Source organism: Panthera onca, chromosome B4, assembly GCF_046562875.1.
Source record: "Panthera onca isolate mPanOnc1 chromosome B4, mPanOnc1 haplotype 2, whole genome shotgun sequence".
Classification (NCBI taxonomy): Eukaryota; Metazoa; Chordata; class Mammalia; order Carnivora; family Felidae; genus Panthera; species Panthera onca.
Genome location: NC_138345.1, coordinates 30924466 through 30938945, shown reverse-complemented (window position 1 = coordinate 30938945; position 14480 = coordinate 30924466). Strand labels below are relative to the sequence as shown.

The 14480-nt window shown below is 35.4% G+C and overlaps 1 protein-coding gene across 17 annotated transcripts in view; it reads left to right on the top strand.

Moving 5' to 3' along the window:
* The window catches only part of PARD3 (par-3 family cell polarity regulator), a 661972-nt gene that overhangs the window by 382607 nt on the left and 264885 nt on the right, over positions 1 to 14480 (top strand). For all 17 annotated transcript variants that reach the window (XM_060658990.3, XM_060658996.3, XM_060658994.3 and 14 more), the window contains 2 exons: positions 8975 to 9100; positions 10174 to 10559. In XM_060658990.3, coding sequence (XP_060514973.1) covers positions 8975 to 9100; positions 10174 to 10559 — 512 coding nt within the window. The remainder of the gene's footprint in view (positions 1 to 8974; positions 9101 to 10173; positions 10560 to 14480) is intronic.

The window sequence follows — 14480 nt, the reverse complement described above, 5'->3', positions numbered from 1 at the left end:
CGTATGTCATTTACAAATATCTTTTCCCAGTCCGTAGTTTGCCTCTGAGTTTTGTTGATTGTTTCCTTCCCTGTTATACTGTTTTACTTTAGTCATCATCTTGTACATTATTCAAAAATAAAATAAACTGATTCCCATCCAGAGCTCTTTTACACAGTTTCATTACCTTGAAATCAATTTTAACTTCACACATATAATTTGATTTCCTCCTGATTTAAAACATAACTTTCTTATTTAAATCATACATGCTACTATTTTCACAAAGGTTATGCCAAATAATTGTCATTTCCTTTGGCAGAAAACTGTGTTTTATATATTTTATATTCCTAGGTCTTAACCCATAGGTATTACTCAGTAATGCTTACACAGTAAAAGTGTGTATGAACCTGTGACTATCCATATTAGCTATGGCATTGCTACAGTAGATATAGAGAAATATCCTGGCTTGATAGTTGTTAATGAGCTTTTCTGAGGCTGATAATGCTAGGTATTTAAGCAAGTTAAAAAAATTATATACTGTAGAAGTTGGGTTTATGAAATTATAAGATTTAAATTTGGTTTCAAGGGACTTAAAATTCCAGCTGAAAAATGTGTATATTAAAAAATCCATGCTACATTTTCAAAAGAACTATATGCACAAGTGCCATAGGGATTTAGCAGAAGTATGGAAATATTGAATGCTGTCATCAACCTTCAGTGAAGCAATGGAGCTTGCTAGGTTCTTTGAAGAAAATATAGGAGTTATTCTAGTGACATTCTGGAAAGATATTCTTTCCCAAGGAGAGAATATACGAAAGGAAGATGCTACATACACATGTGCACGATTTGGTAAGAACTAACGAGTAAAGGATTTGAAACAGAATGTATTATAAGATAGCACTGGAGGGATTGTTTGAAAGCACTTTATGAGTGACCTATGAGACTTCATTCACTAAAAATAATGGAGACATTGTTAAAAGTTTTTAAGAAATAGGATTGTATTTTAAAAAAAAAATTATTCTTTTACTTGGACTCTACAGTCTAACTTAGAGTGGAAATTCTACAACATTTCCCTTGTGGAAACAAGTGTGGCAAAGCATATTGTTTTTGATAAAATGCAGTCTGTTTTTCTGGGTCTTTTCTGTAATGGACATTTCCCATTTATATACATTCTTGGTTATTATTAATCCAGTGGTCTTTGGAGTGTTCTATCACAGTACCTTTTCTTTTGCAAATAGTAGTTATATGGTTGTGCTTGTTTTGTCAAGGAAGTTGTTGGATTCTCCCCCGGCCCCCCACGCCTTTTTTTTTTTTTTTTTTTTTTAAAGATCTGGTATCTACCAGGCAGTGTTCTTGTTTCCAGGTGGAGGGAAGATCAAGGCTTGGCAAAACCTTTACAGGGTCAGATATTCAATGTTTTTGCATTGTGGGTCACCTGAGTTTCCACTGCAAGCATTCGATTCTGTCATTGTAGCATGAAAGCAACCATAGGCAATGTTTAACTAAGTGAGTGTGGCTATGTTCCACTAAAGCTGCATTTACAAAAACAGGTGGCAGGCTTAGTCTTAATGTTGGCTTGTGGGCCATAATTTGATAAAAATGCCCGCCATCATGGAGTTTCTCTTTCTTTTTCTTTTTCTTTTTCTTTTTCTTTTTCTTTTTCTTTTTCTTTTTCTTTCTCTTTCTCTTTCTCTTTCTCTTTCTCTTTCTCTTTCTTTCTTTCATTTTCTTTCTTTCTTTCTTTCTTTCTTTCTTTCTTTCTTGTTCGTTCGTTCTTTCTTTCTTTCTTTCTTTCTTTCTTGTTCTTTCTTTCTTTCTGTCTTTCTTTAAGTTTATTTATTTATTTTGAGAGAGAGAGAGAGAGAGAGAGAGAACATGTGCGAGTGCACTCACAGAAGCGGGATAGGGGCAGAGAGAGAGGGAGAGAGAGAATCCGAAGCAGGCTCAGTGCTGTCAGCTCAGACCCTGATGTGGGGCCTCAAACTCATGATACTTGAACTGAAACCAAGAGTCAGACTTCTATCCTACTGAGCCACCCAGGTGCCCCATGATGGAGTTTCGATTCTAATATTTTTCATATCTAAAATTCCTTCTCCTCTGTTTCCTATTCATAATATTTGGAGAGGGAGACAAGAGCCCAAAATTTCATTGCCACTTACTGGTAGATAAGAAAGTCTTTCTATTGTAACTCTATGTTATTAACTACCAACACATACCCCTAATTCTCAGGAATTCCCAGAAGGCAGCAAATTTAAAAAAACAAACTCATTTAACATCTTCCAATTAGTAATAAGTACTCACAGGATTCTTCTTCGTTTATTTGATTGTCAATCCTGAGACTTAAAGGAAAAATCTAGTTTTGGAAAAGCAGCCCTTCCTTGATAAGACAGGGAGGGAAGGAGGAAGAGTATGTGTGTCTGTGTGTGTGTGTGTCTCTGTATGTTTCTAGCTTTCTGCAAATGGCTCCTGCTGGCATTGCCTTATTAATCACTCACTTTTTGTAGATGAATTTTTTCAACCATTTATCTTCAATTTAATATTTACAGTATCAGCTGAAGGGTCTATACTATCCTTTCAATTATTGCATTAAAGTTTTTCTTCATGACTTTTTCCCCTGGACTTTTTGCTTTATAATACATCAAAAACAAGAAGTTTGTTTCTTTTTCAGAATTTCTGGTTAGAAATGCTGTGTTACCTTTCTGTCAATCAGTGACTAACTTGATCACATGTTGTCTTTATGTTTTTGGCAGAGGAGTTGTTCGGAACTGTTCAACTTTTAAGGCCAGAGATACTGGGACAGAATTCAGCTCTGTCTTTTAGCAAGGGAGTAAGTTAGCTTTGTTTAGCGTCAGTCTTTACATCTGAGGGATGGACACTCCAGTGACTTTGTATGGCTTTAATAGGAAAATATATGCAAATTACACCATATATGTAAAGTATATTTAGCAGAGTACTTGGCAGTGACAGCTAATAAAAATGATATTTTATCTTCCTTTGATCTTCCTGTCATGTGCGTTAGAATTTCCTCCATATTGCTGATTATTCTGTTTGTTTAGATAGGTGCTGATTAGTGTATGAAATAGTAGAAAATGATCATTTTTTTCTTCTGTTTTGAATCCAAGATGAGAATTACTGCTGTCATATATTCAAGATTTGCAAAACAGTTGACCCTTGAGCAACACAGGTTTGAACTGTGCAGGTCCATTTATGCATGGATTTGTTTCCCCTATAAGTACAGTGCAGTATGTAAATGTTTTTGTCTTTCTTATGATTTTCTTGTTAACATTCTCTTTTCTCTAGCTTACTTTAAGAATATAGTATACAATACATATAACATGCAAAATATGTGCTAATTGACTTATGTTATCAGCAAGGCTTTGGTCAGTAGTAGGCTATTAGTAGTTACGCGTTTGGAAAGTCAAATTTATGTGCAAATTTTTTACTGTGCTGCGGACCAGCACCCCTAACTCCACGTTGTTCATAGGTCAACTGTACATACTAGTTTAGTTCGTTGGGTGTATATATGTTAATGAAGAAATAGAGCCAATTTGAATTTCATGGAACCTAGTTCAGGTCAGGAAAGCTTTATGCGAGGTGTGTGTATTTCAGATCATTGTAGAATTTTGAAATTATCACTTTTCAAAGGAGAAATATGCTCTTGAACTTTGAGTATTCAATTTTCATTACTTCTGAGAAAACACAATGTAACTTCATGAACTGAATCTGTAGCTTTTATCTGAAAGTTTTTAATTGTGCTTTCTTAGCTGTAGGCTTATTTGTTCTAATAAAGGATTACAATAATACCTTTGTTTTAGGTAGAAAAGTATAGTTTACATTTCAATAAATCTTGCTTCTTTAAATGTAGAAGTGTGATGCTTGTCATTTCTGCCCTAAGCTTGAAAGACTTCTCTATTTTTATTTACCTATTAAAGATTTAAAAAGCAAAGATTTTTTTTTTTTTAACTTGGAACTTTTCTGAACTTTCTTCTGTTTGTATCTGCTATGAAGATGGCTGTGGTTCTCAGGGCTCAAATGTAGATAATTTCTGGCCCCTCATGTTTAGTGTTCAGTGAGCTGAGAGGGTCTTATTGATGGAATCCCATTCTGCATACTCCCACTCTGCCTTCACTATGGTTGTGGTGTTTATACTGTGTCAGCTTTTGTTAAGATGAATTATGATCATGTCCATACAACTGGGTGGCAGTTGTGGGAGTTTACATTATCAAAGCAAAACTCAGACTTGCTTAGCCAATTTAGATGTCAATAAAACCTTTGTTACTTATTTTCAGTTTTATCATTGGTTGTAATTTATACTTAGAATTGAAAATGTTAACATGTATGACTGAGTTTGTTTTAATTAAGTGCATAATTAGGCTAATGAACCTTGTGAAAATGTAGTGGTGCAATCCTTAATATAATCTAAGCAGTTAAATTTCTAATTATACATCCCAAATCATGCTGCATTTCAATGGCTTTGCTTTCTTACTCTTCTTTGCCCCCCCTTTATGGTAAGAAACATTGCTCAAGAGCCATGAGGATAGGCTTAAAGAAATAGTTGTGTATTTGCATATTTTTATTGGAGGGAAGTTATTCAGTAGTGAGTTTCGTACATAGTGGACATAGTGTTTTTTCCCCCAAATTAAAAAAAAAATATATATATAGGAAACAGTGGAAAAGGGGGTAGGCCTGGAGATGTTTCAGATTTATCAGGAAAAAAAAATCTATGTGCTCAGAAAGCGTATGTGCCAAGTAGGGTTTACATTAGATTTGCACACGAGGTGCAGGAGTCTCTGCTTCTGTCCCCCTAAACCCTACAGACACGCCTTCATAAGTCTGCCTGCCACATTCATCCATCCACCATGTCTCTTCTTCTGTGTCTGTCAGCACAACCCACCTAGGCAATTCTGCTCCTGGGCTGATCCCTCCAAGTAGAGCTCACCTGGCTGCCTCTCTTCCCTCTTCTTCTTCATATATAAATGTATGTTTGTTTTTTTTTTCTTGTGCAAGGTGACTTCTGGAAAATAGTTGTCCCCAATAAGGAATTCTGGTACTGACTTCCTAGAAGAAGAACTATTCTCTGTCCTAGCACACTGACATACCAAAATGTTCGGAATTTCGTTAGCTTCGAGTATTTTCTCTAAAAAGTGTTAAAGGAACCACAACACCATAGGCAGTCAGTTCTTCATCACTTTAGAACAAATACTGGTTGCTGGTTGAATTTGCAAAATATATACCTAACATGTGTTTTTAATTATACAGTTTGAGATGGCTTTAAATTGAAAGTGGGAGGTATGGAAATCTCCGTGCTTGCTCTCATGTGTTTCAGGAACATGAAAGTGTTATCACTTACCCATGATTTCCCTTCAGAGGGTACTTTTCATTCTCAGTCTTGCTGTTATGGTATCAGTTCAATTTTCTTGTGAAGTTTTTTTTTTTTTTTTTTTTTTTGATAGTTCATTCCCATTCCTTTTGTAATCATTTTCACCTAGTGAAGCAAATGAGATAATTTTGCAGATTGTACCACTTTACTTTTAAATTAATCCATTCTTTTGGAGAGAATGATTCTAATAGTGTGGTCAAGTACTTAGAAATCAGCAGGCTACTAACTTCTCCTTAATTCAGTCTGTTCCATTGATTCCCTGATCACTTGCTGTGTTACTCAGGGTGAAATTCATCCTCTCCCCCCACCACGCCCCCGCCCTCATCAGTATCCTAATCCCAGAAAAAGGCCCAGAAAAAGGATTCTGAGATTTTTGTGGCTATTTTAATAACTGGATTGTAAAAGCCTCTTTTAATAAACTTCTGTTTATATTCCATGTAAATGTGATGGTGTATTTATTTATGATTTATAACATTTTCTACTGTATATTAGGATTACTGATGAATTAGGCTGTATATGCGGACTTAGAAAGACAAGCCATTCAATAAATGAAGCATGTCATGCTTTTTTACTTTGAATTATTATTCTAGAGTGATTCCCGGCTGGGGGCGGGGGAAGTAGATTATAAAAGAAAAATGATTATTTAGATGAATACAAATCCATAGACCTATTGTGAAAAATAGTGATGCCACTTGTAGAATTAAATTACAGATTTCCAAGTTGTATTATTTTAAACTGACATAAATACTGAAAGGATCTATCTGGGGTAAATTTGTAAATTTAAACAAATCATCAATAATAGTTAACTACTGAACAATTTTCATTAAACATAATCTGTCTATATATGTGTATAGATATATTTCTTTAAAAATATGTGGGCTATTTAGAATATATAACATATTTCAGGGTACATAAGAACCTAATAATTATTAGTCACTTTTGATTGCAGGAGTATTGTAACCATATTGAAAAATCATTCATGATTTCACTGATTAAAAACTAATTAACTAACTGGAGTGACGCTTGGTAGGGCATACTCTTACTGCACACTGAATGCATGCACTGTGGAATAGCTTTCTTGGTCTATAGAGAGATTTAGCAACAGGTGTGGCACCACATATCTGGTTATGTTATGATTGGCTGTGGTGGCTGAGTCATCTTTTCCTTCAAGCTGTCCTTTTACATGGTTGCTTTGATGGTAAAGTGGCCAAAGTGTTTTCTACTTCTCATACTATCAATAACTGATTTAATTTGATTTCTCAAATTATTTTCTCTCATTCAACAGAATGATAGATACATCTTAATAATAATAATAATGTATTGTCATAGAATACCTCAATCAATTGCATGGAACGCCTTAGTCAATTGCACGTAGAAACACACTAAGACAATAGGGAAGTATGGGGAGACAGATCATGGGCATGATGACATTTTAACATAACCTAATTATTGGTGGAATATTGTGGAATCTCTTCCTTCCATATAGGACTCAGACAGTTAAGTGCTTGTACGGCTATGTCAGTGTACTTTGTTCTCACCTTTGAGCCGAGAGAATTTTTGTATTTGTTTAATTCCAGTATATGGTAGTAAGTAACCAAAAATTACCTGTGTAATAATGTTTTTATCAGTCACTAAGATTTTTTTAGACTCTTACACTAGTAGGTACTAATCATCAAATGTTAAAATTACAAAAGGCAATTTAAATATTATCTCTTCTGGGGTTACCTGGGTGGCTTAGTCAGTTAAGCATCCTACTCTGGTTCGTGAGTTCGAGCCTCCCATCAGGCTCTGTGCTGACAGCTCAGAGCCTGGAGCCTGCTTCAGATTCGAAGTGCCTCCCTCTCTCACTGCCCCTCTCCTGCTCATGCTCTGTCTCTTTCTCTCTTTCTTTCAGAAATAAATAAACATTAAAAAAAATTAAGAAAAATACAATTTAAATATTATCTCCTCTGATTATTTTTGCATGTTAGTAGACTTGACCATAGTAAAACATGCTGTAATATACTTAATAATAAAAATTAAAATGAAGTTAAAGTATGATTCAATAAGTATTCATGAAAAACAAGTTTAAGCTGCAAAGTAACAAGTGAAAAAGGACTTTTGTTTTTAAGTCAATTTATTTCAGTTCAATCATATATTTGGTGTAAATGACATTTTCGTGAAAAAAAAGAATCTGAATCTAAATTTCCCTTTGATTGTATTCTATTTTGCAAAAAGTTTTTTAGAAACATGAGACTTGTTTGTCTCAGCTCAACTCATTCAGTTTTCCTTCATTAATGAGCTTGCTACCAGCTAGGTGCTTGAGTGTGCCTTGCTGAATGAATCCCATCTTGTCTATCTTCCAGTAGCTTACAATGCACCAGTAAGGATAGATAGGGTATATATATAAGTAACAATTGTAGGGGAGAGAGATAAATGGCCACAGAACAAGCAACAATTACTGTAAACATTTAAAAGAGAAAGGTATCTATTTGGCTTTTTTCCTGGAAAGCTTGTGTAGGACACAGCAAAAAGATCTATATCTTCCAACAGAATATATTCCAATAGAATATATATAGGCTATTAAAAACTGTGGTGTCTTCAACTTTAATTTTGGCAGGATTCTAAATTCTAGTATCTCTATGGATATTATCTCTAAATATTAGGATTATGAAAGAAGACCCAAGCTTTGGATAGGCCAAAGATTCATAAAAATTTTAACATGATTATCATATATAATTTATGTGAACTATCAAGTCAGTCACAGCACCAGAAGTAGGTGAAGATTCATGTTCCTTGTACTCTGCCATATAATGTTTGCCTCTTGTCCCAGGGTATCTAGACTGTCCTTCCCGTCAGTCAAGAAATTAGTGCTCTAGACCAAGTGACACTAATAATTTTTGCTTTTTTATCTCCCTATTGGTCTCTTTGGAGAACTTTTAAGTTCATTCAGGCTTTTCTTTCAACCTGCCATTTGAGCCCATGTTAAGAGGTGACTGATGTTATTTGCGCTGCCACTGGCTTTCTCCTATTTGTTTTCAAATGGAAATAGTGGCAACAAATTAGTTGCATTTGGGAGACCTAACAAGATTTTGAAATTCAGAATATTAGGAACTATCAGATTCAGATGCCAAGAACAGAAACTTTCCTATTTTTCTTCACAAATGCACAATGTGGTGAGGTTCACCTTTCTTCGTTACCTGCGCTTTCATAGAGAGATAGATGGGCTTTGCCATCCGCAGTGTACCGGCTGGCTTCAAACAGAAAACCGAAATAGCCAAAGCTATTCACAAACACACGCTCATCTATGTTCCACACTGCGATATCCACTGAACCATCAGGCGAGCTCTGTTTGAAGCATTTCTAAGCGTGGAGAGAAGTACACGGTTTGTTTCAGAAACATAATCCTGACAAGCCAGAAACAATTTCTTACGTTTATTGAAAGGATCCATTTCTACACATCATTTATACCGTTGTGCTTTTTGTGTTGGTGTTATTTTCAAATGTATTAATAATGATTTAATGCACTCCTTTATCAGGAAGTCTTTGTAAATATAGTACCAGCATTAAAGCAGTAGGGCATTGTGCATGGTAGAAATATTACATGTGTAATGATTTGCATTCTTAATGTTCCAGAACCCTGGGGTTATTAGTAAAACGATTGGAGAAAGGTGGTAAAGCTGAACAAGAAAACCTTTTTCATGAGAATGATTGCATTGTCAGGATTAATGATGGCGACCTTCGAAATAGAAGATTTGAACAGTAAGTGTATGCCGGCTGTTCTGTTCTTTCGTGCTTTCGGCACGAGACAGTGTAGCGCATTGAAACGCGTCTAGCCACGTCTGTGCCTCTGTCCTTATCCTGGAGAGAAGTATTTTCTGCTGTTATCTAGCTTTTAAAAATTTAATCAAACTCCAGGTAATTCCTACTATTAGACTATATTTCAAAATGCCCTCTGACTGATAGAGTGCTTCTTAAAATAATGTGGGTCCAATTTTGAATTCACAATTTTGCTACTTCCTCACCTTTTGGAAAATTTGCCAGTGTGCTAGTTTTTATTATCCTTTAACTCACATTTCCAACTTTGTTGCACATCGTGACTCTGCGTATGGATAAGCGGAGAGAGCTCCTGTGAGCACAGTGTGGTCCACTCAGATTTTCTTTATCCTGATTCAAGTCCTCGTTCAATTAAAAAGATGACAGTTGTCCAGTTCTTATAAAAAACAAGGCAGGAGTGAGCAGAAATCATAAGGATGTGGTGTATGTTCTGAGTCGGGAACCAGTGAGAGTTGGAGCAGTTTCTCAGGCTGGTGACAGAACTGCACTGGGACCAAAACTTTTCATATTTTGAGTCACATCGGTGTTCTTGAGATCTTTGCATACACAGACTTGAATTAATTTTGCTGATAATGGATAGTATATTCATTTCTTCAAAAACTCAAGTCATCCCCTGTGATTTATTTTTTAAATGTATTGGATAACATCGTAGAGACAACATTGTATTTAATTTCTATTCCTATCACAAGCATAACACCTCTGTTGTGCTTAAAATTTTTATTTAATGAGTTGTGATTGAGATTATAGTACTTTATCTGCAGTTGTAGACAGTTGTGTCATTTTTAGTTTGAGAATGAGAAATTTATATTTGGAGAAACAGCTCTTCTTTTATCAGAGCTTACAAACTTGATTGATAAATGGGATATTAGAATTTTGTTTTTCAGTTTCAACGAAGTCTATCAGTTCTTGTTGCTTAATTAGTGTACTTAATTAAGCTCATAATATCTCCTTGTCTGCCAGTCTCCTTTTGCTAATTTTCCATTCTTTCTCAAACCCAGAGCACAACATATGTTTCGCCAAGCCATGCGTACCCCCATCATTTGGTTCCATGTGGTTCCTGCAGCAAATAAAGAGCAGTATGAACAACTATCCCAAAGTGAGAAGAACAATTACTATTCAAGCCGCTTTAGTCCGGACAGCCAGTATATCGAGAACAGGAGTGCGAACAGTGCAGGCCTTCAGGCCCTGCAGAGAACACCCCGACTGAACCACCCGCCCGAGCAGTTAGACCCTCATCCCAGACTACTACCTCAGAGCACACACCCCTCCGGAAAACCGCCCTCAGCTCCAGCTCCGGCAACCCACAATGTATTTAGTACCAATGTAAGCAGTGGTTACAACACCAAAAAAATAGGCAAGAGGCTTAACATCCAGCTGAAGAAAGGTATGAACCTCCTTGTTTTGTTTTATGGAATTTATTTTAAAAATCAACCCATTATTCTGTGAAAGAACTGATATAATGACTTAAAAATATTTAAAATTGTATTTCTTGTGCTGTTCAGGTTCATTTTGCTATTTCAGAATAAACATACAAAGTTCAGAGAATAAAGTCTTAAAAGTAAGCTTGTGTGAAGAAGGTAGCAGTAAAACTTTTTGGTAACAGAGGAAATTGCTTTCGGGATATTACTATTAAACCCAAAACAATAATGAGGAATTGACTGTTTAGATGACCCCCCTCGATATTCAGATACAGCTCTCAAAGAAGACTTTAGAGCTCCTCCATTTCAACCCGATCATTTTGGCAAGGGCAAGTGATTGATTGGTTTGGAGCTGTAGCGGTTCGTGGTAGAAAGTAGGTTCACCAAGCAGGTAGTTCCATTGGCTCCTTGTCTCCTACTTTTCCAGAATATTGAACTACTTCCCTTTCTTAGGGTGACAAGGGAAATTTTAATGAGCCTTGCCAACTCTTTATTACATACATCTTACATCTATTTATTTAAGTATCCCTTCCATAGTCTATGCATCTTTTTATATAGGAAGCATGCTTTTCCATTTTGTTCTTCTCAAACACTCAGAGCTGACTAGTAGGCTTGATTTTCTGATTTCCAAACACTGTCCCCTCGAGGCACCAAGGTACACTTTTGCTGTTAATCATTCGTTTTAGCTGGACATTTTGATGTATTTTTAAATCATGTCTTTCAAAATGATGTCATAAAGAATATTTCTCTTTTTGTGAGCTCAACCAACTCCTACAGTCGGATGGAAATGAATCCAAGAGATATTGAGTGATTTCCTTAAGTCACATGGCTGTTGGCAGCAGATTCTTACTAGAACATTTTCCATATCCTGACATTTAGACCATTCTTCTTTCCATTTGGAGCAGGGTTTACAAGGTTGTAAACTCTGAGATTCCTGTTTCCTTTCTAATCATATTCTTTCATTGAACTTTATGTGAACCACAAACTCCTTATTTCTGGTTACTGACTTTTAAGCTCCAGATACCTGGTTGACATGATCAGGAATTGACAGCTTTACTCCACTTTGAAACCTCTTACAAATGCAGAGTTATATCAGCATAAACCCCGTTTAGCTTTGTTAATTCCTGAATGAGATAAATATCAGATCCTGTCTTACTTTTCCTCTACTCAAATGACAGGCCCTGTTTTTTAAGCAAAAACAGGTTAAGAAACACAAATGGAATTGTATAAAAGATAAAATTCTGCCTGGGATCTCTCAACAAAGGGAAAATATTTTACTTGGCTCTTGTCATAAAGATATCAGTTTATAAATACCATTGCCCTTGTACACTGACAGGCATATTCGTTTAGTTAATTACGGTTTTTCACACAATTGTATATTAACAACTTATGAAACAATATGAACTTTTAGATAAAGTTAAATTTTATTTGCCACTAAAAAAAGCATTCCTTTGAACACAAAAATTAACAGTTTTATTTTAATAGCATTTAAAAAGATATGATTACATTGACACAGCTAATGGAGAAAGACTGCACTCAATCATCAAGATTAGAAAAATGGAAACAATGGTTTTCTTTGAAATGTTTTTCTGACTTTGAGGATTCTAAATGATATAGAGCCTCATGGCTCTATCTTCATTTTAATTTACTGTGAGAATGTATGACAAAAGGCTGAAACCAACTGTGTATTCTGTCAATAGTTAGAAATAATTTTATTTGAAAAATAAATTATGTTTATGATAAATGAGAGTGAAGAAAGCTGATTCTCTTCCATTAGTGCTGAATACATATTTTAAAAATAATGATTGTATGAGAATTGAACATGCTTTCATTGTAGCCAGCTGCTAAGATTTTTACCAATTAGGATTGTTACATTTAACATTTTTGATGAAGTCCATCAAAAACTTAGGGTGTGTTGGTGTTAAATTTTAAACTCAGTTCAAGGTGAACTGACATGCTTTGAATGATAGTTCTTCATAAACTGAGTTCAATTCTATTTACTAAAAAGACAGGCCTTCATTTTAATGATTCTTTGGCATAATTTAGGAACCCTGTCATATAACATGACAAAATAGGATAGCCCTTTATGTACTTGCTTCCGTAATTATGATTTCTTAATATTTATTGCCATTTTGCCATTCTCAAGTACCCTGCTCTTTTGTAGAAATTAGCTTTTTAATAAAGTCAGAGGAGAAGGTCAGTAATCTGTTTCAGTCAGTGCAAAATGTTTTGTTGGCTTTGCTAAATGAAAATTGATATCTATTTATCTTTCTTTTAAAGGTCATTGCCTGGACTTTTAGCTTACAGATTTAGGGGTTATTGCTGATATTTTAATAGTATTGAGGTTCATGTAACAGTCAGTCTTTGTAGTTCATACAAATTAATATTGCAAAAGGAGAATAATTTAGAATTCTTTCTTAATAAATGTTATTGCAAGTCATTAGAGTTTCATGAAAGCCAGAGACATATGGAAACATCCCAGAAGAATAATTAGGAAAATTTCATATAGACAAGATGCCATTCAAGTCTTCACGTAAGACTCAAAAATTAACAGTCCAGGCACATTGTTAAAGTGACTTCAGACTTGATGTAAATGAATGTTTTATAAGAACTTGAAAACATGTAGGGTAGGTTTTGTTACAGGTATAACAACAGAATGTAATTTTTTCCCTTCATTTCAGCTTTGTTTCTTCTTTAAGCCACGTTTTCATTCACAGTTACTAACTCAAATCATTTACTTACAGATTTATACTCTTGCTTATGGTTCCGTATTGAGTGTTGCACCAAGTTAGTGTATTCTTCTGCAGATTATTCACCTTTATGTAGCTCTTTATTCTTCCCACATGAGCAGTATTTCTCCTAGTACCATTTTGACTGAAATGGAAACCAATATCCTAAAAAGTAACTTTTTATTTTTTAATGTTTTAATATATTCCCTTATTTATTTTGAGACAGAGAGAGACTGTGTGCCAGCAAGTGCAAGTAGGAAAGGGGCAGGGAGAGAGAGACAATTCCAAGCAGGATCCACACTGTCAGGGAAAAGCCCAATGTGAGGCTCCATCTCAGGAATCATGAGATCATGACCTGAGCTAAAATCAAGAGTTGGGCACTTAACTGACTAAGCCACCCGGTGCTCCCAGACTAACTTTAAAAAGTTCTGGTTTTGGTGCCTGGGTGGCTCGGTTACGCATCTGACTTTGGCTCAGGTCATGATCTCACGGTTTGTTGGTTCGAGCCCTTCATCAGGCTCTGTGCTAACAGCTTGGAGCCTGGAGCCTGCTTTGGATTCTATGTCTCCCTCTCTCTCTGCCCCTCCCCTGTTTGCTCTCTATCTCTCAAACAAAAAAATGAATAAACATTAAAAAAAAAAATTAAAGGGGCACCTGGGTGGCTTAGTCGGTTAAGTGTCTGACTTCCGCTCAGGTCATGATCTTGCGGTTAATGAGTTCGAGTCCCACATCAGGCTCTGTGCTGACAGCTCAGAGACTGGAGCCTGCTTTGGATTCTGTGTCTCCCTCCCTCTCTGCTCCTCCCCAACTCGCTTGCTCTCTTGCTCTCAAAAAAATGAATAAACATTAATAAAACATTTAATAAGCTCAGGTAGAAATTAATCATTATTAGAAGTGTTATAAAAATTGTGTGATTCATTAGAAATTTGTTGTAGTCTTTACATTTTTTTCTTGGCTCATTTTGGCTTGTTTTCTGTTGATTCTAGTAACTATAACCCTTTTTCTGCACTGCATTGCCCTTATGAGTGCCTATCAAGACAGCTGCTTGAGGAACCCAGAATTTAAACTCTACGGAATGTTGCAGCAATTTATAAAGGCCTTGTTAATTTCAGTACTATTTTATTTTATTTTATTTTATTTTATTTTATTTTTTTAATG